General features: G+C 47.0%; 1 protein-coding gene across 1 annotated transcript in view; it reads right to left on the bottom strand.

Moving 5' to 3' along the window:
• Positions 1-10,260: 10,260 nt before the first annotated feature.
• The window catches only part of VSX2 (visual system homeobox 2), a 44,671-nt gene continuing 28,018 nt past the window's right edge, over positions 10,261-26,913 (bottom strand). Inside the window, exons 4-5 of the mRNA XM_050955744.1 lie at positions 12,122-12,302; positions 10,261-10,589 (exon numbers count right to left, since the gene is read on the bottom strand). Coding sequence (XP_050811701.1) covers positions 10,261-10,589; positions 12,122-12,302 — 510 coding nt within the window. The remainder of the gene's footprint in view (positions 10,590-12,121; positions 12,303-26,913) is intronic.

Genomic DNA, 26,913 nt, shown 5'->3' with positions numbered 1-26,913 from the left:
GGAAGAGGGCAGCTTTATGCAGGTTGCCTGAACTAGGGGAGTCTGAGGCACCAGGCAGGAATTACAAACACGAGTTAAAAACTGCCCTTAGGCTGGAGAAACATGTGAGCTGGAGTAAGAAGGTAGTCAGAGGGGAAAGTGAATGTGTAATTAAATGGGCAGGTGGAGGGACGCAGAGAGGCTGGGCTGAGCAATTGTATCTTAAAGAGATAGGCACAGAATGAGTGGGATGAGTGACTGTATCTAAGGGGCAGGTGTAGACAGGCCTTGCTAAGTGACTGTGTCTAAAGGGGCAGCTGTAGAGAGGCCTGGCTGAGCAACTATATCTAAAGGGGCAGGGACAGGGAGGTGGAGAAGCTGGATGCAACCTAGGGTGACCAGATAGCAAGGGTGAAAAATCGAGACTGGGCGTGGGGGGTAATTGGCACCTATATAACAAAAAGCCCCAAATATCGGGACTGTCCCTATAAAATCAGGACATCTGGTCACCCTAGTGCAAGCTTAGCAAGGAGCATGAGTGTTCCCTTATGGAGCTTCTGTTCCCTCCTTTCACTGGGGCAGGGCTCTGGTTTATTGTCTGTGATGCACCCAGCACACTTGAGGGGATCGGGTTTGAGGGAACATAATAATAATCTCCATAGGTTTGTGCTGGGGCAAGGCAAGGAGAAAGACTGGGAGTGGTTCCGGGAAGGAAGGCAAGGGGCAGCTGCAGCCTCAGTAATTCTTGACTGGAAAAAGAGTGACCTCCAGTGGCTTTTTCAGGTCACAGCATGTGAGTATTTCCCACTGGACTGGCTCCAGGATTGGCAGAGTTAAAGCACATGGAACACAAACTCAGACCTTGGGGCAAAAGGTATTGACGGGACATGTCTGGCTTGCCCCCTAGTGTTTTCCTATGCTGATGATTTTCCCTTTCAAAATGGCCACAAGTCTTGGGCATTAGGACACCTACACTAGTGCCAACCTGAAAAGTTCAAAAATCATGTGTTTGACCCCAAGAAATCATGAGTTTTAAAAAAGAAAAGATTATATTTTTTGTCGTTTTCAGTTTTTGAACTCTCCTTGCCCACTCCATGTGTGTGCGTGCACGCGCATGCACAGATGCACTTGGGATCATCAGTGTTTCCAGATCTCCCAAATTTATAAAGTGATTTTTGACACACACACCCCCGCCCAGTGCACGAGCTCTCAGTGGCTGCTTGAGGGTGTGGAGCTTCCAGCTTCTCCCCAAATCTGAACAGTCTAATTAAAGCTGTTGTCCCCTCAAAAGCCCTACATGTGCCCATCCCACAGCCCGGCAAATAATTATGCATCTTCCCTCTACCTCCAATTTGGTTCCACCAGCCCCCACATTAATTTTGTCCTCATATCTGCCTGTGCCCCAGCCCCTATTCAGCTCTGATAGGCTGTTCTTTCCCAGAAGGTAGGGAAGAGGGGAAGGCAGCCAATCAGAGAGGATTTTCTGATGGGTGGTCTGAAATTGGTGTGAAGGCTGGAGTTTCTCTGAGATTTGCTCCAGCAGGGGGCCAAACTCACGTTACTCATGTTACGGGTGATGAAGTTGTGAAAATTGGCAGTGCTGCTATTAGGTCTCGATGCACAGGACTAGTATACATCAAGGCAGGCAGGCTCACCATCTAGCCCCATGGGAGTGAGATGTGTCAGGCCAGGTCATTTCCCCCTGCAGGAATTGGGTGTCATCCCAGGCCAACTACTGCTATAGGCATATATGCCAGTGAGTAGGTCCATCTTTCCCTTGGAGATGTCAGCCCAGGGAGACTGGAGAGTATTGAGCTGGAATATCTCCATTTTACAGGCCTGGGTGGAGTAGGGCCAGACCTTCTCCCCCTGTGGATCCCGGATATGTCAGACTGGGAGTAGGGGGCTTGCACCAGGTAAAGCCCCCATGTGGGCCTTCTGGTCTTTAGATCAGGCCATCTCCTCTAACAGGATGGGGGGAAGTAGGAGGGGGCGTCAGTCTGCACTGTCTTCCACCTATGGGACCAATAGGTCAGGCTAGGCCTTCTCCTCCATGTGGGAGCAGTTGGCTGGACCATCTCCATACACAGGAATGTTATGTGCTGGGAGGGGCGGGGGGGGTCATTGAACCAGGCCACCTCCACCTTGCAGCATTGGGTGGTGTAAGGGCCATCAGGCTGTGTGGGCTCTGTGTCATATAATGTGCCCCTCATGTAACTATGGGTGTCAGGCCAGGTTGAGTTCCCTCCATGGGACTAGGGATATTGGGTGGGGCCTTCTCCTCCGTGAGGGACGAGGGGAGCACCTGTCTAAGCAAGGCCTGTCCTCTCCCACATGAGCAGGCTGTGTCAGACCAGGCCCCAACTCATTGCAGGACAGAGAGGTGTCAAGCCAGGCTGGCTCCCCCTGTGAGTTGTGCCATGGTGGGCTCAGCACCTACCTCTATGGGCATATTGAGCTGTGCCATCTTCCAGCCCAATCCCATCCCCCTAACCCATGGGACAAGTCATTGGGCCAGGCCATGTCCATGCTGGACTGGGTTATGGGATCAAGCCAGGCCATCTTCCTCAGGTAGACTCAGGGGTATTGGTCTGGCTGGGTACTCTCCCCCTGTGGCACTGGAGTGAATCTCTACATGCCATTGCATCTAAGTTATGCCTCCTGCCCATGGCAGGAATGATTTTATCTCTGAACATGAAAGCTTCCAGCTTCTTTCTGTTTTTCTTTTCCTCAGGGCCTAAATAGACAACTATTTTTAATGCAAAGGTTTTGGTTTTTTTTATAGTATCTAACCAATTGCTTTGCAAGGGACAAGAATGAGGAGGGAGGAACATGTTGGGGATCCCCATCCCCCTGCAGTAAGGGGCTGTGACAAGCCCAGGTAGGGTTGCCGCCCCTCCAGGATTGTCCTGGAGTCTCGAGGAATTACAGATTAATCTTTAATTAACGATTATGTCCTGTGATGAAACCTCCAGGAATATATCCAACCAAAATTGGCAACTCAAAGTCCAGGCCAGTCTTGGTGCCAGGCCAGACATGCTGAAGGAATCAATGGTAGAGCCCAGAAGGTTAATGAGTCTCTAATTCTTCAGTCTTCATTAGTGAGATCCTTTGTGGCTCTTGTTTCCCTGATCAGTGGGAATCTGACTTTCCTGGAGCGCTGATCAGGTACCACTGAGGAAGAAAGTCTGTCCACAGGGAGGGGCTGCCTCCATAAAGAAAAGGAGCAGGGGTGGAGGAGAGGGGAGTGGCTCGCCTAGCATCAGAACCATTGGCAGAGTTACATGTTAGGGCTGTAATCCCACTGCATAAGTCCCTCAAAGGACTGATTGTCATTGTTCAGCTCCTTGTGTGTATACAACATACCAATGAGACTGTGACAAAAGCAAAACACCAGGATTGTTCCTTATGCAGCAGGATGAGGCCTTGTCTACAAGTGAGAATTACACTGTCCGCTAGTCAATCAATCGTGCACAAATGGGTCAGTGTGTCCACACTAGACATGAGCCACTCAGATACAGTCCTACCTCATAGTCACACTGGCACTTTCTTAAACCTAGGCAGCACCAAGCCCCATCTTCACCACTTGGAGGTGTAAGGGTCCAGAGCAGGCAAACTTTCCTCTAGTTTTCTGCTTGAGCCCCCTCTCTGCCCTGCTCCCTTGTGCTTCCACTACATTTGTCCCCCTCTGCAGGGTCCCTCCCATCAGAAGAAATACCCTCCTAACCAGCCCCCATCAGACAGTATTGCCAACCGTAAATGTTCAAAGAATCATGACTGATTCCCCCAAAATCACTAGATTGACCCGAAAATCATGAATTGTTTTTTTTCAAAAAAATATTATCTTGTGGTTCTGGGGTCATCTTTGATTTTTTTAACTCCTCTCACTCCCTCTGCCCATCCCCAGTGTGTGTGGGAGGGACAAATTTAGTGTTGCCAGTGCTCTCAAACAGCTAAAGGGATTTGGCCTCTTTCTGCAAGAGCTTTTGCGAGCTGCTGGATAGCGTAGAGCTTCCAGCTTCTCCCCTAAATGAACAATTCAGTGCCCCCCAATTCCACATCTGCCTGTCCCCTGACCAGCAGTTAATTCTGCCCCTCTAGCCCCACATCAGTTCTACTCTCCACAATCCCTATATCTGCCTGTTCTCCAGCCCCACAGCATTTGTCCCCTTCCCTGCCCCCCCAACCTCACCTGCAGCACCTGGGGTTCTTCATCCTCCTCTCCCAGGCTGGGGGGGGCAGCTGCAGGGGCTCTCCCCCTACTTCTCATGAGAATGATGTCTCCCTCCCCTACCCAAAGAATCCTTTGGTGCCTGAGGGGAGGGGTGAGAGCTCTGGCTGCCTCCTGCAGCAGCCCTGATTGGCTGCTCTTCCCTATAAGATGAGGAAGTGGGGAAGGCAACCAATCAGAAGAGGCTTTCCCCCTGGTGAGGTGTGTGTGTGTGTGCGCGTGCATGCGCGCATGCTTTTCCCTCATCATCTGTCACTGGCTCCAGCAAGGCCCAGTTGGTTACTGGTGAGGAGAGTTGGTGATGCTTCCTCACGGCCTTTCCTTGCAGAGTTGAGGGTTAATTCTAAGGGGGGTAGGTCTGGAGGGGCCTGAACTGGCTTCCTGTGTCACCCCCCACCCATTTCCTTGCACAGTAAGGCCTGGAGAAGATGCCTACTTTCCCCCACTACAGCTGGGCTAGGTCAGACTTCACTGTTAAAACCATACTAGAGCCAGACCACATTACAGCTCCCTGGCATCATCAGCCTCCCTTAAGGGGCAGTAGTTACCCACCCCCGCAGAGGGGCCCTAGGCTGATGAATGATTCACAGCCCTTCTTTCCCGCTTTCAGAGATGAGACACTCAGGAAGGAGACACAGGTGAGCAGGGAGGGGGATGAATGCTAGCCACTATCATGGCTCATACCAGGGAATGCCAGAGCAGAAATGCTAAACTGGTGCCTGTATTAGGCTCACATCCTCTGTGGGTTGGGGATGTGGGATATACCCTCACCAGTGAATTACAGCTATAAATGCCTGGAGATTAGACACAGGAGGTTTGTTGGGGAGTGGGCTATGTGCATTGTGGGTGAGGTGTAACTTGATGATAATTATTGGCATAAAGCGTCATACAAGCTTTTCCTGCTTTTTCAGAGGCAGAACCCAGCACTTGCCATGAGAAACGGAGACAACACAGCAAGTACTTTGCTGATAAGGCCTTGGCTGGAATATTGTGTCCAGTTCTGGGTGCCATATTTCAGGAAAGATGTGGAGAGATTGGAGAAAGTCCAGAGAAGAGCAACAAAAATGATTAACTGTCTAAAAAACATGATTTAAGACTAGGAGGAAAGATTTTTAAAACTGTGTTTCTTTAGTCTGGAGAAGAGCAGACTGAATGGGGGGTGGGGGTGGGGCGCGTGGATGACATGATAACAGTTTTGAAGGTTGTTACCAGGAGGAGGGTGAAAAATTGTTCTCGTTAACCTCTGAGGCTAGGACAAGAAGCAATGGGCGTAAATTGCAGCAAGGGTGGTTTAGGTTGGTCATTAGAAAAAACTTCCTGTCAGGGTCATTAAGCACTGGAATAAATTGCCTAGGGAGGTTACGGAATCTGTCTTTAAGAGCTTTTTAAGAGCAGGTTAGACAAACACCTGTCAGGGATGGTCTAATTATTACTTAATCCTGCCCTGAATGCAGAGGACTGGAGTGGATGACCTATTGAGGTCCCTTCCAGTCCTACACAACTATGATTCTGTGACTGGTCCCCCATGAATTCACTGTCATTTTTGTCAGTTCCTGATGTAGATGCCTGGTGCCATCTCTGCATCACTTTCTTTTCACACCAAGACAGGGCCAGGGCCAGTGCATTGGATACACAGGGTTACCCAGTTTTTCTTTATTGCCATTTAATGGAAAGTCTTTAAGTCTTTCTGATAGTTTGAGGAAGTCTCTCACACCCTTGGAGTTTGGACACAGGAATAAAAATGTCTCTATTTCAAGCTCTTCTCTGCCTAGCTGTTACTCTCTTCATTTGTGTCTCCAGTCACAGAGCTTCTCCCTCTTGCTTGTGGGCGCTGATTCTGTATTTGGTAAGAGTCTGTGGAAGTTTGGCACATTTCACTGTGGTTGGGTATCAGCTAATGTGGGTTTTTTTAAAAAATCAGTTAGTTCCAGTGACATATATTAGGTAATAAAGCTTTCAGTCCCTCTCCTCCTCATCGCCAGGGCTTTCCTACAGCCTGATGAAATTTAGAGCACGTTTCAGGCTACCCTTGGTTGCACTGAGGGACTGGCTTGGTGTCCAGACTTGGGGAGTTTGAAGACTCCTTTGCATCACCTCCTCCTGAGGTGCAGTGTCTGTTCTCTAGCCCCACTGGTGGCTTTATATCTGAGTAGTACCCTGGAACAGCTGGGGCAAGTGATTGCGCCAGTAGAACTCATAGGTCACTGAAGTGTGTGGCTGAAAAGAGTTGGCTGATGCAAAAGCCCAAACTTGCAATTCCCATTTTAGTTCAGTAATACTTTGTTGGCCTGACAAGTTTGGCCTGTGATGCCAACATGTGAGACAGATCCCTCTGCACGTGCTCTCGCTCTCTCGCCTTTCTCAGTTGAAGGCCTCTGTTTGCATGTGGTTGTCTTTTACCCTACACCTAACCTAGTAAATGGATTTAATGGTGTCAGATGTCCCCCTGCTCCACAACCCCAATAGCAACCGAAGGTTTTGTATCAATGGATGGTTCAGTCCTGGATGCCAGAGTGAGTCAAAAGTGTCACCAACCTCTTTTATAAAAGAGGAGACAATGCACAGTGTGTATTTTTTACATTGGTGAATGAGCAATGAAGGATAATTAAGATATGGCCAGTGGTTTTCCCAGGGAGGAAGGACGCTGCCTTGACTCTATGGATATGTTGTAGTGACCAGTTACCATACCTTTTTATTGAGAATGCTGCAGAACAGGACTTGTGGTTCCTTGTGCAGTTGTGAAGCCCCATCTAAACCAGACTGTCGCTATCGCTACACGATACCTGGTATGTTTGCTACTTTGGCAATGCTCCTATAGCTTGCGATATCAATACAATCCTATTAAATTGAATGGCATTTGTACCAAGTGTGCTGTGTACACTTAAGTGAAGTGTGGACAAGTGTGACGTGTGCATGCAAGTCATGGATGTGCACAAAGTGTAAACATGGCATTGTGTTGGTACATAAAGTGTGTTCATGTCTGCAGGGTGTATGTGAGGTGCATGGGTTTGCAAAGCAAAACTGTGCCTGGGTGAGTATGAGTGTGTAAGTACAGGTGTGTGCAAAATGTGTGGGTGTGTGCAATCTGTGTCTGTGAGGTGTGACCATGTGTGTATGCAAAGTGTAAATGCTTGTGAGACTGAAGTGGGATGCATATGAGGTGTGAGAAGTGACATCCTGTGTGTGAGGCCTGTGTGTACACTCAGGGTATTGGAAGCAGCGCTAAGTAAATCTTGAAATATGGAGCCTTAGAACATACACCACTAGCCCCCTGCCCAGGAGGCCCCCAAGCTTCCATACTTCCTACATGATGCCCAGGAAATAACTGCCTTACATTTTGGCCTTTGAGAATAAGCTGGTCTGTAGCATTTGGGGAGCAAATTGTAAATGTGGCTCCTGAGCACCTCTATCACTGCAATATGCTGCAGGGGTGACCATAGCCAATGCCATGTCACCCTTATTTGGTGCTGCTTGAAATGTGCTAGTCTCTTGGGTGGTGGGGGGGAGCAGCTCCCTCTCTACGCATTTCAGAACTGAGAATTCATTGGGCCACATTTGGCACCCTATTGGAAATAGTGGGTTGTGAACAGAAGTTGAACATTTTTAGGTTCCATTGGCACAAAGCAAATTCTTTGGGCTGCTCCATGTTTTTATTTTATTCTGTTGGTTGTCTTAAGAGCCCGAGGAAACAACTTTCACACAGATGTGGGGGGCAACATTTATTCCTCCCTTATTTGTGCACGCACACACACACACAATTTCTCTCTCTCTCTCTCTGCCGTCCATCCAGGCCCCCTTAGTCCAAAAGACAATGATTCCTCCAATTTTGTTGCTATCTTTAGTTTAGTTTTATTCTTGTTTATATCTTTACAGAAAATGGCACATAACTCACAGGTTCTGAATGACTAGAAATTGTTACAGTTCCATACCTCAAACACCTCAATACCAAATTCTTTTCTCACTGTATGTACAATATTTACACACCATGGGCTACAGTCTAACACGTAAAACAAATTGGGGACAAAGACAAACAGAGGCTGCATGGAAGGGAAGGATCAACCTTTGACAGAATAAAAACAGTAGCTCTGGGGAAAAGCAGCACACAGCTGAAAGCAGGACAGCAAGGGCAGGTGTAAGTCACTGTCCTAGAGCCTTCATGGAGGGTGGCTCATCACCAGGATAGGCAGGGAATGTTATCTTGGAGCTATTATGTCTGGCTAGTGGGCTTTGTTGGTTGTTAGTGACAGGGCCTGTGTGTATTCATGTTGGGGTCTGTGTGTGAGGCATATGTACACCTCAGAGCATTTATGAGCATGCTTGCATATCCATGGATGCAGCTGGAGCTCCCTTTGAAACTCAGAGACAGAGTTGTTGGAGTATAATTCAATAAATACCTAATTTGGCAAAAGTTGTTGTTAGACATAGAACCATTTATTCAGCGAATATTTTCCCCCAATATTTGACCCACTCCACACAGAGATTCAGCAAAGCCTGCAGGCCTCTCGCTCTCTTGGGATGCCCTGCTGTTCTGGGGGCTGTAGCCAAGTCTCTGAGAATGAGCCTTGTGGAAACAGGCTGGAACCAGAGCATGCTTGCAGCGAAGACTCTGTTGTTAATCCATATGATTCAACTCAGCAGTTTATGCTGGGGAGCGGAATGTGCTGACCAAACATTTCTAGGGAGCAGTTTGAGGCAGCCTAGATTACAGCTAAAATGATATAGTGCATGGACTGCAGGAGAGAGATCACTTGATCATTACTTGTTAGGTTCATTCCCTCTGGGGCACCTGGCATTGGCCACTGTCGATAGACAAGATACTGGGTTGGCTGGACCTTTGGTCTTACCCAGTACGGCCAGTCTTATGTAGTACGGTGCAGCATCGGGGCGGAGCCTGGGGAGGGTGGAGCCGAGTGCCAGGTATCGATGAGGGGAGGAGCCAGGTCTCAGTTACCTGTAAAGGGTGAAGCTGGGAGCAACACTTGGGTACCCGTGAAATCCTGGATACCTGTTAGGCATGATGTCAGGTGCAGTATGTGTTCAGAGTGGCTGAGGGCAGGAACCTGGTACCTGAGTGGGTTATGAGTCTTCGGCATGTCTACAGGGGGAAGACAGGTGTAGGACTTGGGATACCCCCAAAGGGAAGGGGTGGGTCTTGGGTACCTGAGGTTGTAGGGATCAGCTCCTGGAAGTTAAGCCTGCTCTTCCCCATCCCCTTGGCTTCTTACTGGAAAACTGAGACCAAAATCAGCTGCCCAGCACACCACCCTCCCTGTCTCAGAGTGCCCTTGGGACACCCCACCACTCAGTCAGGAAAGACACACATGGAATATACAAACCACCATTTAAATAGACTCACTGTTTTAAGCAAACACTTCCATGGATTTGTCCCGCAGTGCTTTAAGTTGGACAAAGAGTAAAATGGTCCCTGTGAGGGCAGCGGGGCAGCCCCACCCACATCAGGTCCTTGGGTGCCAATGGCCAGATGCCATAAACACACTGGGGAGGAGCACATTCTGAGGGAGATGGAGTTCATGCTGCTCTGGGCAGGTGGGAATGCAGCAGAGGATAAACTCGCTCTCAGTGTTGGGGTGGGGGAGACTGGACCAGGGGAAGAGAGTCACTCTGACATGGGAATGGGTGGGACAGAGATTCGCTCTGAGGCTGGGTATGTTGGACCAGGACAGGAGAGACCCAAAGTTGGTTCTCAGGCTGATACAGAGGGACCCAGAGCCTCAGTTAGCCCCAGCCTCCTCTCAGAAGAAGATGGTGATAATTCCTGATCCCTCAGAAAGAAGGGGGCAGTGTGGCAGGAATAGTCTCAAGGTCAGGGAGAGTGGAGGGGCAGGAATGCTCCTGAGGGGAAGTCTCTGGACACACCTGACAGTCAGAACTTGGCCTGAGCCTGTGACTTCCTGAAATGCACAGAGACCATGTGGGGCCTCACTCTCTGTGCAGGGGCTGTCGGAGGGGCCCTGTCAGTCTGAGAGGAGGCTGCAGCCCCCCAGAGGAGACAAGTCTTTTGAGAGCTGGTTTCCATCATCTCTTTCCATCTAGATCTTCTTCTCCTCCTCTTGTGATGAGTTTGATTTCTCCATTTGTCTCTCATTCTCTGCTGCTGCCTCTTCCTCTTTCTCTGGCTTCCTGGCTGGGGTGGGGGGGTCTCCAGGGACGGTCCCCAGGACTTTGGTGCTATGCTCCTGAGCTTTGGCCCTGAGGGCAGCAATGCTGTTCTCTCTCAGTTCCTCCTGGGAAATGGTGGTTTTGGGATCCGGGCCCCTCTCTTCCTTGTTGCTCTTGTCAAGCTTGGGCAGGGCCTGGCGTTCCACCTCCGGTTTCCTTCCCACCTCAGCTGCTGCCTCCAGAGACTTTTTGTGCATCCCTAAAAAGAATTGTTGGTATTCGGGTTTAGAAAAGCGCCTGGGCATGGGAAAGCCATCTTGAACTGAAAACAGCAAAGATAAAGAGAGGCCAGAATTAAGGAAAAGCAGAAACCCTTGCTTCAAACAGCAGTCACACAGAGAGCCCATTGCTTTGGGCCCTGCATGAGGGAGAACTCAGGCCAGTTCTCTTCTAGAGACAGGCCAGCACTGATGGGGAGCCCAGGACAGACCAGAGATGGGGAGCTTGTGCCAACTCTGTGCCCTGAACAGGCCAAACATAAGGGAGGAACCTGGCCTATAGCAACAGGCATGGAACTTGGCCAGAACTGAGATAGGCCACACCTAAGGGAGAGGAGGGCGATAGGAGGGAACAGATCCCTGTGCTCAAGGGCCAGTCCTGAGACATGGACAAATGTGCCGAATATGATGCCACTTCAGGAGGCACAGTCTAAACATCATGAAGAGCTAGGGATTTCCTGCCTCAAAGGTTAGGGGTGTGGCTGCAGGACTGGGGCATGAGGAAGCAAACAGAATGGGCTCCCTGGCGCTAACGAACAGTGAAGGTGCCCAACTAGCAATGACAAGATAACTGGCCAGGGGACGCCCTTGTACAACACCCTGTTACTGGAGCCAGGTAGCAGGAGGGGAATCTGGCTATTCTTTCACCCACCGGGCTGAGGAGAGGTGTCCCTTTGCCTGTTCTCCTCCCTCTTGCACAGCCTACCCTTCCACCTCTCTTGCTCCCGAATTCACACAGACAGAAGGACAGGGCAGTGCATTTCTAAGAGGCCAGAAATGAACCTTTTGGCAGAATGAGCCTGAGAGATCAGAAAACAGGAAGCAAAGAGCAGGAATGTGAAAGGGAATCTGCTACTTCCACATCCACACAGCCCCCCACACACCAGAAGAAGGCAGGCAGGAATTAGACTGCCTTCAGCTGCAGGGAGCTACGGGAGGATACCAGTCTCTCCCTTCCTCCCAAAAAGAGGACTCAAGAGGTCACTTGGTTCATCACAGGCACAAAGAAGTCCCGTCCCCCCCAGCAAAGGATCACACAGGGGACTCCTCAAGGGCTGCAGGAGTCAAACCCAGACAACTTCTTGCTGTATAGCAGGGAACCCAGCCTGCTATGGCTTTTGAGTACAGTGGATGTTGACACCCATGCCACAGGAACCTGGGTCAATGGGATGGTACCCCCACCCCATGCCACAGGAGCCTGGGATCAGGGCTGATAGTCCCCCACTCCATGAGTCTGGACCCAAGGACTGATATTTTACCCCACCCTGGGCCAAGGGGCTGATACCCTTGCCCCTCAAGTCAGAACCCAGGGCTGGCAGCCTGACCCCATGCCCTAGGGGTCATTCCCTAATATAAAAGGCAGTGTCCTTGTGCTCAGGGCTATGGGGAAAGTGTGAGTGCAGGATAATTTCCTCCCTTGCTCAACACTTCCAATGTTACTCTAAGTTTCCCAAGTTCAGCATGTCACTCCCTGGAATACTGGCTGTGCCCAGGTAGGGTGCTGGTCTCTTACCCAGGAGCCAAGGGGCGCAGGACTCCATGATGCCATCCTTGGCGGATTTGAGGATAGACTCTGGCAGCGGGATTGAGTGACGTACCATTGCGCCATACAGTCCATATTCTGCCATTACGCTGCTCCGGCCCCAGCACTTCTCCCGCTTCCGCCACTTGGCCCGCCGATTCTGGAACCAAACCTGCAAAGAGCAGAGCAGTTTACTGAGGCCCGGTGAATTGTCGCTGCCCCCCTAAGTTAGCCTGGGATTCTGTGTGCGCGCAGGAACATGTGCTTGTGGATATCTGTGTGAGGGCATATGTCCCCCTCAGGAATCACAAGCCAAAACAAGGGAGACTTAGTACAGATGTTGCGAGAGACTTTAGTCACCTTTATTCCTGACAAAAGCACAGCCTGACTTGAATCCTGCTGAATGGATAGGGCACAGTGCAGGCCAGAAATGGGCAAGCTTCCACCTGCTGCTCTGCTGATGTCCCTCAGGTCCCCTTGCTATGTCAATGGTGGGACTCTCTACACACAGTTCTGCCAATATCCCTCTATCTCATGGGAGAGGATGGGGAGTGTCCTTCTACGGGCCATGGAGATGTCTCAGGAGCAGCTCCGCCTCTCCCCTGAGTGGCTGTGCACATCTCCCGCAGGGGCCACCATGTCTACATCAGAGGGGCAATACATTGCCTCTACTGGAGCAGCTGTTGCTTTCCTCCCCTCACATGCCCCTCCAGTAGACTGTGTCTTTTCCCTACCCTTGCAGGAGCCAAGCTTCACTGTGAGTCCCATCCCTTGCTGCAGGATGTAATTAATTTCTCATTGCAGTGTCTCTCGCTAGTGGCTTTTGGCTCGGGTGACTGGGATTTTCTCTTTCATTATTTACTGAGTGGCTGAGCCACAGAGATGAGGGTGGTGGGGGACCTGTGCAGCAGTGTCTGTGGGGAGGGCTGGCCCGGCCCAGGGTGGTGTGTGCTGAGGGGGGTTGTGGGGTGGGGAAGGCAATCGCCACAGCTTGCCCTGAATTCCCCATTTGAAAAGCCCCTCATCTTCTCAGAAAATTGGCAGAATAATCTCCTGGCTGTGACCCAGGGGGCAGCGAGCAGAGACTCGGGTGGCACCAAGGGGGGGGCGGGGGAACTCACAGAAATCTATTAGTGTTCTCGCTCCGATTTCCATTCCTCTTGTCTCGCTCTCCCCCCACCCTCCCCTCATTCCCTCCCTTCCCGCAGTGGAGAGGCATCAGCTTTAGATGAAAAATTGCTCGAGGTCTATTCAGAAGGCGGCAAAGGAAGAGTCAGCCCCAGGGGCAGCCCGGGCCTGATTGAAAAATAAGTTAATTTCAGTTTGAATCGATGGGCCTCAGGCACTGAAATATCACGGGAAATTAAAGCAGCTGGTCCCCAGGGAACCGCGCCATTGACCCGCGCTAATTAATGCCATGGAGTTACCATTCGCCTCTCTGTGAGGCAGCCCCTCCTTCCCTGAGGACACCCCAAACACCTCCTCATTTAACTAATTAGACTCACGGAAAATTGGGTGTTAATTTGTTTAGGAATTTTTTTTTCTTTCCAGGGAAGTACATGGCAGAGTGGAAATGAATGGCGGGGTCTCGCTGGCAGATGGATGCTCGGGGTCACTCCGCAATCTTCTCCAACTTGATTGCTTGATTAGGTCGTTAGCACATTAAAAAAAAAAATTGCTTGCCGTCTGGCGCTGGCCTGATGAGTGGGATGAGGCGGGAATCGCCTGGGTAATTTATCTTTTTATACTGCAAAGAATTTGATTTCAATCTGGAGATATATGGAGGCACCTTTGACACCTGTTTAACGTTACAGAGCTGACAACTTAACCCTCTGATGCCTCCACTACCATGAGCCAGAGGGGAGAAGTGATCACTGCTCCAGCTGGGGGCCCAATGCTGGGAAGTGGGTTCCCCAAGGGCTGGGCTGGGGAGAGAAATTATGGAATGAACTCTGGACGCTCCCTCCGGCAGCGAGGGAGCACTTAGAGGGGGTTGGATTGTAGGTGGGGGCTGTGGGGATGCAGCTGACAGGTTTGTTTCCCTGGCACAGCAGAAAGTCAGCACACTTGCTGATTTGAAATGGATAAGTCTGGGCAGACCCTACAAAGGTTGTGGGGAGCAACCCAGGTTATGGCGAGAGTGTGGTGCCAGCTTCTCCCAGCAGGGAGCTCTGTGGGGGGAAAGAGGCGGGTGCACCCGTGTGGAGAAGCTCCCAACTACTCCACTCCCAGGATTTCCTCAGAAGGAGGCGCTGTTGGGTACAGAATAGGGCACCAGCAGTTACTTCTGTACCCTGGGGCGGGGAAGCAGGGGTGCCAGCTTCCAGGGGGTACTGCACCATTGTGCTGCTCCGCTGGGGCATTTTTTGGCAGGGTGAGGGACCTGTCTTGAAAATCACCAAAAAATGTGTAACAATTTAACTCTTCCCCACCCTTTTCTCTTTCTTGTACATACCCCCTTTTTTCCTTCCCCAACCCCTGGTTTTTATCACCCTTCACTTTCTTTTTCCTCTCAGTACTTCATTTCCCTCCCCCACACTTCCTGCTGCTCCTCCCGTGGGACACACAGGGTACGTCTACACTACAGGATAAATTCGAATTAGCTTAACCCGATTTTATAAAACAGATATTATAAAGTTGATTGTGTGCGTCCACATTAGGCACATTAATTTGGTGGTGTGCGTCCGTGGTCCGGGGCTAGCGTCGATTTCTGGAGCGGTGCACGGTGGGTAGCTACTGTAAAATAATGAGGCCAATAATGTCGATTTGCGTCCACACTAACCCTAAATCGATATAGTAATATCGATTTTAGCGTTACTCCTCTCGTTTTGTAGGAGTACAGAAATCGATTTAAAGAGCCCTTTAAATCGATATAAAGAGCAGTGTAGTGTGGACGGGTGCATCATTAAATCGATTTAACGCTGTTAAAATCGGTTTAACAGCGTAGTGTGCACCAGGCCACAGTCTTGTGAACTTCTCTCATTCACATCTGTATCAAATGCACACCATTACTCTCACCCCTCTCTCATGCCACTCCTTTCCCCAGCTTCTTCATAACTAATGTCCACTAGGTGGCTCCATGCATTGACACTCTACATACTTCAAGTATCAGAGGGGTAGCCCTGTTAGTCTGGATCTGTAAAAGCAGCAAAGAATCCTGTGGCACCTTATAGACTAACAGACATTTTGGAGCCTGAGCTTTCGTGGGTGAATACCCACTTCTTCAGATGCATGTGGTGGAAATTTCCAGGGGCAGTATATATATGCTAGCAAGCAAGCTAGAGATAACGAGGTCAGTTCAATCAAGGAGGATGAGGCCCTGTTCTAGCAGTTGAGGTTTCTCCTCTCTTGGTTTTCACACCTCAACTGCTAGAACAGGGCCTCATCCTCCCTGATTGAACTGACCTTGTTATCTCTAGCTTGCTTGCTAGCATATATATACTGCCCCTGGAAACTTCCACCACATGTATCTGAAGAAGTGGGTATTCACCCACGAAAGCTCATGCTCCAAAACGTCTGTTAGTCTATAAGGTGCCACAGGATTCTTTGCTGCTTTTACTCTACATACTTGTTATCTTTTTCACAGCAGAGGCCAGGAAGCAAATGTAGAAACAACAGCAACAGATTGCCAGGTGGCAAACAATTTTCCATCGGCTGATGCTATGTCAGTGAGATCAACATGTTTCATGAGAACTGTCAATTCGGTCAAAATTTTTGATGAAAAATTATCAAAGTGCTTAAGAGCAATAAGATCAAAGCACCTCATTTTGGCTTTGTTTGGACTATTATATATTATAATTTATAAATATAAAAGTCATGTTATATCATAAATGATATTAAAAGTCAAAATGATACATTTGAAACAAAGCACTTTGATGAGGTTGTTTTTACATTTTTCTGAGATTCTTTTTTTTAACTGGAAACTTCAATTTTTTGTTTTGAGTTGGGGTGAAAATAAATTTTGGAATGCCAGAGTATCTTGTAGAATGGAAATTCTGAGGTTTGATCAGCTCTAGTATTGACCCAAGGAGCCAGATTCTGCTCTCACTTACACTCATAAATCCGGCATGATCTCCAGTGAGACCAATGGAGTTTAAAATGGGGGTTAATGAGATCAGACTCAAGCTCAGCATCACTGCCACAATTAATGCCTTAGACCTCAACACACAGAATCACAGAAATGTAGGGCTGGAAGGGACCTTGAGAGGTCATCAAGTCCACTCCCCTACACTCAGGCAGGATCAAGTAAACCTAGCCCATCCCTGACAGGTGTTTGTCCAACCTGTTCTTAAAAACCTCCAGTGATAAGGATTCCACAGCCTCCCACAGAAGCCTATTCCAGAACTTAACTATCCTTATTGTTAGAAAGACTTTCCTAATATCTAACCTAAATCTCCCTTGCTGCAGATTAAGTCCATTGCTTCTTGTTTTATCTTCAGTGGAAAAGGAGAAAAACTGATCACTGTCCTCTTTATAACAGCCCTTAGCATATTTGCAGACTGATATCAGTTCCTCTCTGACTTCTTTTCTCAAGACTCAACATGCTCAGGTTTTTTTAATCTTTCCTCTTAGGTCAGGTTTTCTAAACATGTTATCATTTTTGTTGCTCTCCTCTGGACACTGTCCAATTTGTTCACATCTTTCCTAAAGCGTGGCACCCAGAATAGGGCACAGCACTTCTGCTGAGGCCTTACCAGTGCTGAGTAGAGTAGGACAATTACCTCCTATGCCTTACATACAACATGCCTGTTAATGCATCCCAAACTGATATTACACTTTTTCACAACTGCATCATATTGTTGATTCATATTCAATTTGTGATCCACTATAATGCCGCATGATCCTTGTCTGAACTACACCTCTATCCCGATATAACATGACCCGATATAACAAGAATTTGGCTATAACACGGTAAAGCAGCGCTCCAGGGGGGCAGAGTTGCGCGCTCCGGCAGATCAAATCAAGTTTGATATAACCTATAATGTGTAAGATTTTTTTGGGTCCCGAGGACAGCATTATATCGAGGTAGAGGTGTATTATCACCTAGCCAGTTATTTCCCAATTTGTATTTGTTCATTTGATTTTCCCTTGCTAAATATAGTACACTTGTCTTTACTGAATTTCATCTTGTTTATTTCAGACCAATTCTCTAATTTGTCAAGACTATTTTGAATTCTAATCCTGTCCTCCAAAGTGCTTGCAACCCCTCCCAGCTTGGTGTCATCCACAAATTTTATTAGCACACTCTCCACTCCATTATCCAAGTAATTAATGTAAATATTGAATAGTACCAGATGCAGGACAGACCCCTGTGGGACCCCCCCAGTCGATACCCTCTTCTAATTTGATAGTGAACCATTGATAACTACTCTTTGAGTACGGTCTTTCAACCAGTTGTGCACCTACATCAGTAATTTCATCTAGACCACATTTCTGTAGTTTGCTTATGAAAATGTCATGTGGAACTGTGTCAAAAAGCCTTACTAAATCAAGCTATATCATATCTACTGCTTCCCTCCATTCCTCTAGGCCAGTAACTTTGTCGAAGAAATAAATTATATTGGTTTGGCATGATTTGTTTTTAACAAATACATGGTAGTTATTCCTTGTAACCCTATTATCACATAGGTGCTCACAAATTGATTGTTTAATAATTTGTTCCAGTATCTTTCCAGGTATCAAAGTTAGGCTGACTGGTTTATTATTCTCTGGGTCCTCATTGTTCCCCTTTTTAAAGATAGGTACTATGTCTGCCCTTGTTCAGTCCTCTTGGACCTCACCTGTCCTCCAGAAGTTCTCAAAGATAATTGCTAATGGTTCTGAGATTGCTTCAGCTAGGTCCTTAAATTATCCCAGGATGAATTTCATCAGGCCCTGCCAATGTGAATACATCTAACTTATCTAAATAGTCTTTAACCTGTTATTTCCCTGTTTTGGCTTTCATTCCTTCCCCCTTGTTATTAATGTTAATTGTGTTGAATATCTGCTCATTATTTTGGTCATCTTTTTAGTGAAGACTGGAGCAAAATAAGCATTAAATATCTCAGCCTTCTTGATCTCATTAGTTGTTAGCTCTTCCTCCCATCTAAGTAGAGGACCTTCATTTTCCTTCATCCTTCCATCCTACTTGGTCAGACCAATGGTCTATCTATCCCAGTATCCTGTCTTCTGATGATGGCCAGTGTCAGATACTTCAGGGAGAATTAACAGAAGAGGACAATTTATCAAGTGATCCATCCCCTGCTGACCAGTCCCAGCTTCTGGCAGTTTGATGTTTAAAGACACCCTGAGTTTGGGGTTCATCCCTGACCATCATAGCCATTGATGGATCAATCCTCCATGAACTTATCTAATTCTTTTTTGAACCCTGTTATACTTCTGGCCTTCACTACTTTTGGCAATGAGTTCCATAGGTTGACCATGCATTGTGTGAAGACGTATTTCCTTTTGTTTATTTTTTTTTAATTTCCTGTTGCATATTAATTTCATTGGGTGACTGCAAGTTATTGTGGTATGAGAAGGAGTAAATAACACTTCTTTATTTAATTTCTCTACACCAGACATGATTTTATAGACTTCTATCATATCTCCTCTTAGTAATCTAATCTCTCCTAATATGGAAGCTGTTCCATGCCCCTAATCATTTTTGTTGCCCTTTTCTGAACCTTTTCCAATTCCATTTTTTTTGAGATGGAGCGACCACATCTGCATGCAGTAATCAAGATGTGGGCGATCCTCAATTTATTTAGTGTCATTATGATATTTTGTTTTATTATCTATCCCTTTCCTAATGGTTCCTAACATAGTTAGCATTTTTGACTGCCACTGCACAGTGAGCCGATATTTTTAGACAAACTATTCATAATGACTCCAAAATCTCTCTCTTGAGTGATAACAGCTAATTTAGAGCCCATCGTGTATGTATAGTTGGGATTATGTTTTCAGTGTGCATTACTTTGCATTTATCAACATTGAATTTCATCTGCCAATTCTAATGTAATTAAAGAACTTCTTCTTATTGCCTTCTATTTGCCTTGCTAGGTATAACTCATTTTGTGCTTTAGCTTTTCTGATTTTCTCCCTACATGCTTGTGCTATTCTTTTGTGCTCCTAGCAATTCATCCATATGCTACCCTTGTTGTAGGATTCCTTTTTGTTTTTCAAGTCATTAACGAGCTCCTTCTGGATCCATATTGTCCTTTTGCTATCCTTCCTATCTTTCTTTTGCGTCAGGATAGTCTGCAGTTGCACCTTTAATATTATCATCTTCAGAAACTGCCAGCTCACCTGAACTCCATTATCCCTTAGATTTTCTTCCCATGGGATGTTATCTACCAATTCTCTAACACTGTGGAAGTCACTATGGCTGTGAGCCTTAGCAGATCACATCCAGTCCACCATTGTCAGACAGGGCAGACTTATTCCCTACAGTTTATTCGCAGGGCTTTGTCTAGATTTAAAAAGCCTAAGCCTCGGGACGTCTCTTGGGAGATGATTCCACAGCCTAACAGATCTCGTTCTTGGGAACCGTTTCATGACATCCAGCCTACGTTTTCCTTTGCTCAGTTTCTCAGTTGACTCAGGGCCAAGGGAAGCCCTTTCTTTAAGAAAGTGTGAACCATTTCTATTTTCTCTGCTTTATTGATACCTCACTTTTGGTAAGTCTGTGGAATTGGCTGTTATGCAAGTATCTCTCTTTAGCCACCACCACAATGTATGAACGTGGAGCCACTTATTGTAGGCAGGCGTCTTGTCTCCACTTTCCCTTTCCCTGGAGAAAATGGCTTCACCTTTACTCCCTGATCTCCTTGCAGCTTCGGTTCTTCTATGGCTCCTTGATCAGAGTAGCCTTTGCTTTGGGATGGTGCTGATATTTTTGTTCTCCAGCTTTTTCCATAAGCTGCATTAGCAGTAATTTGTTGGCCACTGGGAGTAGTATCCAGGTTAAATCAAGACATTAGCTGCTGCATAGGTCTGCTTTTGGTGCCTCCCCTCATGGCAGGCTTTGCATGTATATACCATACACTTTGCTTTCACCTAATAAAAGCTTGTCCTTAGCTTGGTTTTCCCATTATACTGACTGGGATAGGGCAAGGAGCTTACATATTTGCACTCCCAAACTTCCCAAGTAATGGCTTTGTGAAGCGTGAGCCATTAGCAATGGCCACAACATTAGAAATGCACAGGGGACTAACCTGCTCACTGCAACACTCCACAGTCATAGCAGAGGCTGTGTCTCTGGGAGGTTCAAGCTCCCTGAAGTCAAAGTGATAGTTAACTGTTCTGAAACACTCAAGCTATTTGTCCATGCTAGCTTTGCTCCAAGGTCTGAGGGAACATCATGTGGCATAAGTGGCTCCTTCATGTTGTTATACAAAACATTACACATCGCAGTCTCTCACGGCACCTGCAGTTCGAGTTCCTGCCTGACCTGAGTAACATCTCCGTCTTTGCCAAGACATCTTCTCTGTGCCTTGGTGACCAGCATGAATTCTTGACAACACCCCCATTCTCATAACTTCGGCTAGAACTATTCTGGGTCCTTTGTAGGAAACTTCATTTTGCATCCTGATTTCCTCCCAATACACCACGTATTCCCTAATGCTGTCAGGATCCCTGTCTTTTATATCTGATCTTCCAGCTTGCAGCATGGCTTTCAGTGCTTGTAGTATTTCATCTCATTTTCCATCTTCAGCTAGGTAATGATCTGAGGTACAGAGGCATGCACCACAGGGAAAAGAAGAGTAGAGTCCTCCTTGAAAGACCTGATGTTTTTTACATTTTACAGATACTTTGCTGATGGGCATATTCAAAATGCAGAGCGTTAATTTCTCAAGATTTTGTTTCTGTTTGCTGAAGGATGTCTGATTTTTTGCAAGACTCTCAATTTGGTGGTTCCCTCTTGGACCAATGCAAAGTATCTTGAGACACTGCTACTCCTGAGAAAAGTTTGCAATGTATACTTCAGATCCCTTTTTATTTCATTTGAGCACATTCTTTGTGCTCAGCCCTGTAGAGACAACAGAAAATATGGAGCCTGCCCCAAGAAGCCCATAACCAAAACTGCTCAAGACAATATAGTAAACAGGAGCAATTTTGTTGTTGTTGCTTTTACCTTTTAGGATCTGGATGAGAAAAGGGAGGTTGTTCAGCATTTGAGGAGAGAGAGGAGTACCAAGTATTTGGAGCAGCAGGGGAGAAGGTGCAAAGAGGGAAGTGGGAGGATACAATGGTTAAGGCAAGGAGAGACTCTTGGATGGAGCACAGACAGCAAGTGGGAAGAGGAGGGAGAGATGAGAGCACAGATGTAAATGGGTAGAGTCATGAGGGGTTTGAAAGTAAAGATGAAAAGCTTGGAAAGCAAGAGAAAGCCAGTGAAGGGGCTTGAATAAGGCAGCACATGCCTCTAGACCCCTATCTCTGTACTTCTAGAGGATTCAGGGGCAAATTGCAGGGAAAGATGTTACCCTGAGGCTTAGAGTCCTAATCAGCACTGATCACAGCTTGCCATGCAGATCAAATCCTCTGGATGCAAGCGCTGTAGCCTGGCACTGCTTTTTAATCGGTGCCTATGGCAGCTTCCTAGAGGAGAGAGACTTTGACCTTCAAGCTGTCTTTCCTGTGGCAGGGTTGAACCTAGTTCTGGCTCACTTCAATCACTCTGAATTGTTACATCCTCGTTGACATCTTAGTGTCTAAGTGCTGATTGCTGCATGACAATTGCTTTCACTTGCTCCGAGGCTTATTATGCTGTGACTGCCACTCTCAGGCAGCGTCCTTGTCTGACAGTTGATGGAGTGGCTTATACACATCGTACAGGTGGAAAAAAGGCATTAAACCTCGTACTGCCTGCACACTGGCTAGCTTAGGCATAACCAGAATTGCATACATCTTCTCTGGATCTGGACACATCCCCTCAGCAATGAGCAGATGGCAAATGCCGGAAACTCCTTTTGTCTCCTGGCTCTCTGTAGTATGTTGCTGTGGTCAGTTACTGCTTTTTCCACTGTCTCACCACAGCCACATACCAGAACACCTTCTCCAATAGCCACTGCTTGATGCTGTTGCTGCTGGTACTCCTCTGGAGCATCTGAAATACCAAACAGCGCCTGGTGCCTTTGATATTGCCCCACTGGGAACCAAGGTACTAGAGAAATGTGGGTGTTGAAGCTGACCCACCACAAACTTCTCAATACCCTTTTCCTGAGGAGGGGAAGGTAGAGACAGGGCAGTAGTTGGCAAGATCTTTGTCACTCAATACAAATTTCTTGAGTAAGGTCTTGACACTTAGGGGCCAGTGGGAGTTGTCCCTCCCCAAGCAAGGCATAATTGGTCTCCATTAGCTCCACATCCAGTCTTTCATTAATCGGATGGGGAAGGGGTCCATGTCATATGAGACAGAATGGTCCTCTCATTGTCTAGTGCCTTCAGAACCTACACCTATGTGACAGGCTCAAGCTGCCTCAGGAGTCCAACCACCCCCGTGCACTCTGAGCCCATTTCCACAGATCTGGTGGAAATGACACAAATTCACTCTTTTCTGCAGGACAACAGCTTTGCACAGCAGGACATGTTAGATTCTGAAGTCAGGTGAAGACAGCTCAGCCTCAGTGTTTAGTCTAAAGTCATCTGTTGACGAACCAACACTGTCATGTAAGGCTGCCCTTTGCAGGTAAACAGCTGATATCTGGAGCTGTGAATCCCAGCCAGACACTAGCTGGGTTAAGAGGCAGCAACACAAGCATAAGTACAGCACATTGGCTAGATCACTTTCTGTGCAGTACCGGTGAGACAAGAAGATGGTCACTGCATAGTGTGCTGTGTGTGTGCATGCACAGACATCCTGAGTGACCTTGGGCAAGTCACATGGGGTACATCAGCACTTCAAGCTTGAGATTTAAATTCCAGCTCAAGAAAACATACCCGCATTAGCTCTCATTGAGCTAGTGTGCTAAAAATAGAATTGTAGCCATGGCTATGTGAGAAGCGGGAGGAGTTAACAGTCCTGAGTTTGTACCTGTCCAAGACACTACGTGCGTACTCAGCTGGCTAACCACTCCCACTACTTGTGGTTCTATTTTTATCACACCAGTGCAATCACAGCCTGTGTGGGTATGTCTTCTCAAGCTGGAATTTACACCTCCAGAGCAAAGTGTAAACATACCTGAAGTCTCTCTGTGCCTCAGTTCCCCATCTGTATAATGGGAATAATAGCACTTTCCTACCTCCCAGTGATATTGTGAGGATAAATATATTAAAGATTGTAAGACGCTCAGATTCTACAGTGATGGGGGCCATATAAGTATGATAGATAGACAGACAGACGTGTTCCCTCTGGTGGCTAGAGCCACAGAGCAGATAAGGGATCTGCTACTGCTACCAACTATGGGGGCTCATCTTTAAGACAAGTAGCAGAGGCCTGTGTTTTTTTAGAGGTCAGCTACTCTGCTCCTCAGGTGTGTGAGAGAGTTATCTAGTTGCTGTGCCTGGAGCACTAGGATTATTACATTTGGAAACCTGCCATCATTATGTAATAAGCAAATACTGAGAGGTCACATGGCATCCTCAACAAAGAGAGATGTGAACATCTTCTGGATCAATGTAATTTGCTTTAGATAGCAGAACAGCATGGGTTCTCTGAACCTGCTGCTGATCCCTTTCCTCTGCTGGAGCATAGGACACAAGAAGCCGATGCATCCTAGAACAGAATAAGCTCAGCACATCAAACTGATACCACATATCTCGTAGATATCACAATCTGTGAACCACAATATCACCTCTTGGAACATCACACACACACACACACACACACACACACCTCTGCCTATGCCTGTGATGCCTTATCACCAAATCTGACAGCACTATGAAATCTTGGAGAATGTGACTGTTCAGAAACTATTTCACTGGCAATGGGGTGACCACTGCCCCAGAACAGCAAAATCTCAGCTATGATACACTGAAGCAATTTTAAGTGTAAGGGCTTGACAAAGTTTTTCTTGTCTGTTTCCTTCTTCTATTAACCACAATTGATATGACTAATTCTTCTTATTATTATTATTGATGATGATGATATTATGAGTAAATTGTATCAGATTCTTTCATTTTGCAAAGGGAGATGAGACAGAATGTACTCTAGTCATTTGCATTAATCATATTAATTTGTTTACTCTATGAACTCCTGAAGCAATGCCTGCTAAAGAGAGATTTCCTTCATCTTAGTTTTGTGGTTGGGAATCAGAATTAGCAAACAGAAATTTTAAAAATGTCTAGTTTCTAATGCTGTCCATGTGCTCAAACAGAATACAGGATAGTACAACATGGTTTTTTTAGGGGGGGGAGTGGGGACAATATGCAAGCATAGCTCCCCTCTAATCCGTGCGAGATGGATAGAACATTTTTTGCCTTTTTAATTAAAGTTTCATACTACATATGCGGCGTTGTTCTTCCCTGGATCTTCAGGCTTGAAGCTGATTAATTTACTTACTGTTTCTGTGATAGAGCGGCTTACAAACATCAAATATTGCCCAGCACCTTTGATATCATATTTCAGTAAACTTTATTGAGCATGGAATGCTATTCTAACAAACAAGTGCATCCTGAAATGTCCACTAGATGGCCACAGGCAAATATGTACGCCTATAGACAGACAGACAAACCAACAAACTCTCTCTCTCTCAGCACATATTTTGCATAGTCACTAGGATGCAGGTGTACATCGCTGTTTGAGAGTCTGAGATTGAGGCAATGAATACCTGGCATTAAGAAGCTCTTCTCTAGCTCTTCCCACCACTGATTCATAGTCAATTTCCCCTTGTCCTGCAGATAAACAAACGTGCAGCCATTTTACCACAAATTTCTTCAGGTCTGATATTACCTGTGTCTCAAACATCCTGCTGCTTTCTCAGGTACCAGACCTGGTCCCTTGTGTTATCCCACAGAACAACAACTCATAAAAAGGGGGGGTCTCCGACTGAGAAAATAGCAGGAAATAATAAACCTCACCTGATGGCCAGGAGAGCATGGCCAAGGAGCCAGTGAGCTTTGCTGGGTGTTTTTTTTTCCCCTTGACCCTCTTTCTTGGGTGATTTTATCTGCTCCCATAGTCTCATCTGTCATCTCTATGCTGATGATTCCCTGATCTACTTCAATCCCTAACATCTCCCTGTCTAATCTGGCATCTCTGACTGGCACGTCTCTGAAATGTCCTGCAACCATCTCAAACTAAACAAGGCAAAAGCTGAATTTCTCATACCTCTTCCCAAGCTCTCACCTTGCTTCACATTATCAAGCACATTGAGAACACCAGTGTCAGTCAGTCATCCAGACTGTCAACCTCTAATTTCTGATGCTCCCTTCTCTCTCCATATCCAGCTCTTGACAATCCTGGCACTTTCTCCTTTATGTCATGTCTAAAACCCCGCCCTGTCTCTCAGTTCCAACCACTAAAACCTATATCAACATGCTGGCCTTCTCTTCCAACCACCTCCTCTCCATCCACCTCCCCTCCAGTCTGTGAAACACTGCTTCTAAAATCATCTTCCCCTTCTGCAGCTGTGAACATGCCACTCCCCTACCTCTTCACTCTTCCTTGAGAGAAGGCTTCCTCTTGCCTTGAGTATCACATTGGAGCATCTTGTCCCCACCTCCAAAGCCTTGAACAATCCTGCCCCTGTCAGCATCTCATCCTTCACTCCACTCCTCCTTCCCTTCCTCCTGAGGACAACACACCTTCCTTTGTATCCTTCTCCTGACATCCTCCTTCCACTCTTGATTTTGTCTTTTCTTCCACAACCCTCCCCCTTATGCTTCCCTCAGCTTGGGCACCAAATAGTTAGCTTCCCTCTCCTGATTCAAAACCCTTCTGAAAACACGTCTTTCCCCCCAGTGCTTTCAGTGATAATCCACTGAAATGAAATGCCACTGCAGCAATATTGATCCCTCTGCCTTTGCATCAAATGTGTCCCACTACATTGTCTGGGTCCGATTTAAGCTGCAAACAAACCCCTTGAGGCAGAGACTCTCTCTCCCTCTCTTTGCACATCACCAAGCACATTGTTGATGCTCAATAAATCAATTAATTATAGCAACAGTGCAAGTCTTGACTGGATCTTGATAACTCCCTAGCGAGTCTTGATTGCCAGCCAGGGGTGCAATCGTAGACTTGGCTCAGATACTACTCTCAGATAGGTACTGGGCCCTCCTCCTATGTGCCCAGGAGTGGAAGACCTGGCCTAGCTTAGAAACTTCCAGGCTGCTCAAGGAGGCTGCAGCATGTTTATAAACCAGGAAGCTGTTTATTGCTGTTTATTCAAATGTAATGTCAAGATTATTGGCACTATTTATGGTGACATCACTTTCTATGGAGGGTGTAAAAGGGCTATGAAGTTAAACGAGCACAGTAAAGGTGGCACAGGGCCTGCATGGCTGATCACAGAAGTCATGACTAGCATTGTCCCTGCTCCTTGCCTAAGCACAGCACAAAGGAGCTTTGCACTGACACCAGGAAGATGGATCCCACCACGCTGGAGGACAAAGACCTTTCCCTCCACGCTCAGCAATTTGTAACTACCTCTGCCTCTGGACTCACATCCACACCTCTTGAGGGGGAGGGTAAATCTATGTGCAACTTAAAACATGCAATTGTCTGGCCTTCATTTGAGAAGCTGTCACTTGCTGCTAGTGATCTTACCAACTACTGACTTGTCTGAAATCTCTCCCTCCAAGGTTACCTCCCTGACAAGGTTGCTGCAAGCTAACTACACTAGTTCCTCTTCTCCGATAAC

The sequence above is a fragment of the Gopherus flavomarginatus genome, chromosome 5 (assembly GCF_025201925.1).
Source record: "Gopherus flavomarginatus isolate rGopFla2 chromosome 5, rGopFla2.mat.asm, whole genome shotgun sequence".
NCBI lineage: Eukaryota > Metazoa > Chordata > Testudines > Testudinidae > Gopherus > Gopherus flavomarginatus.
The sequence above is the reverse complement of the archived record's forward strand: the minus strand, read 5'-3'. Positions and strand labels throughout refer to the sequence as shown.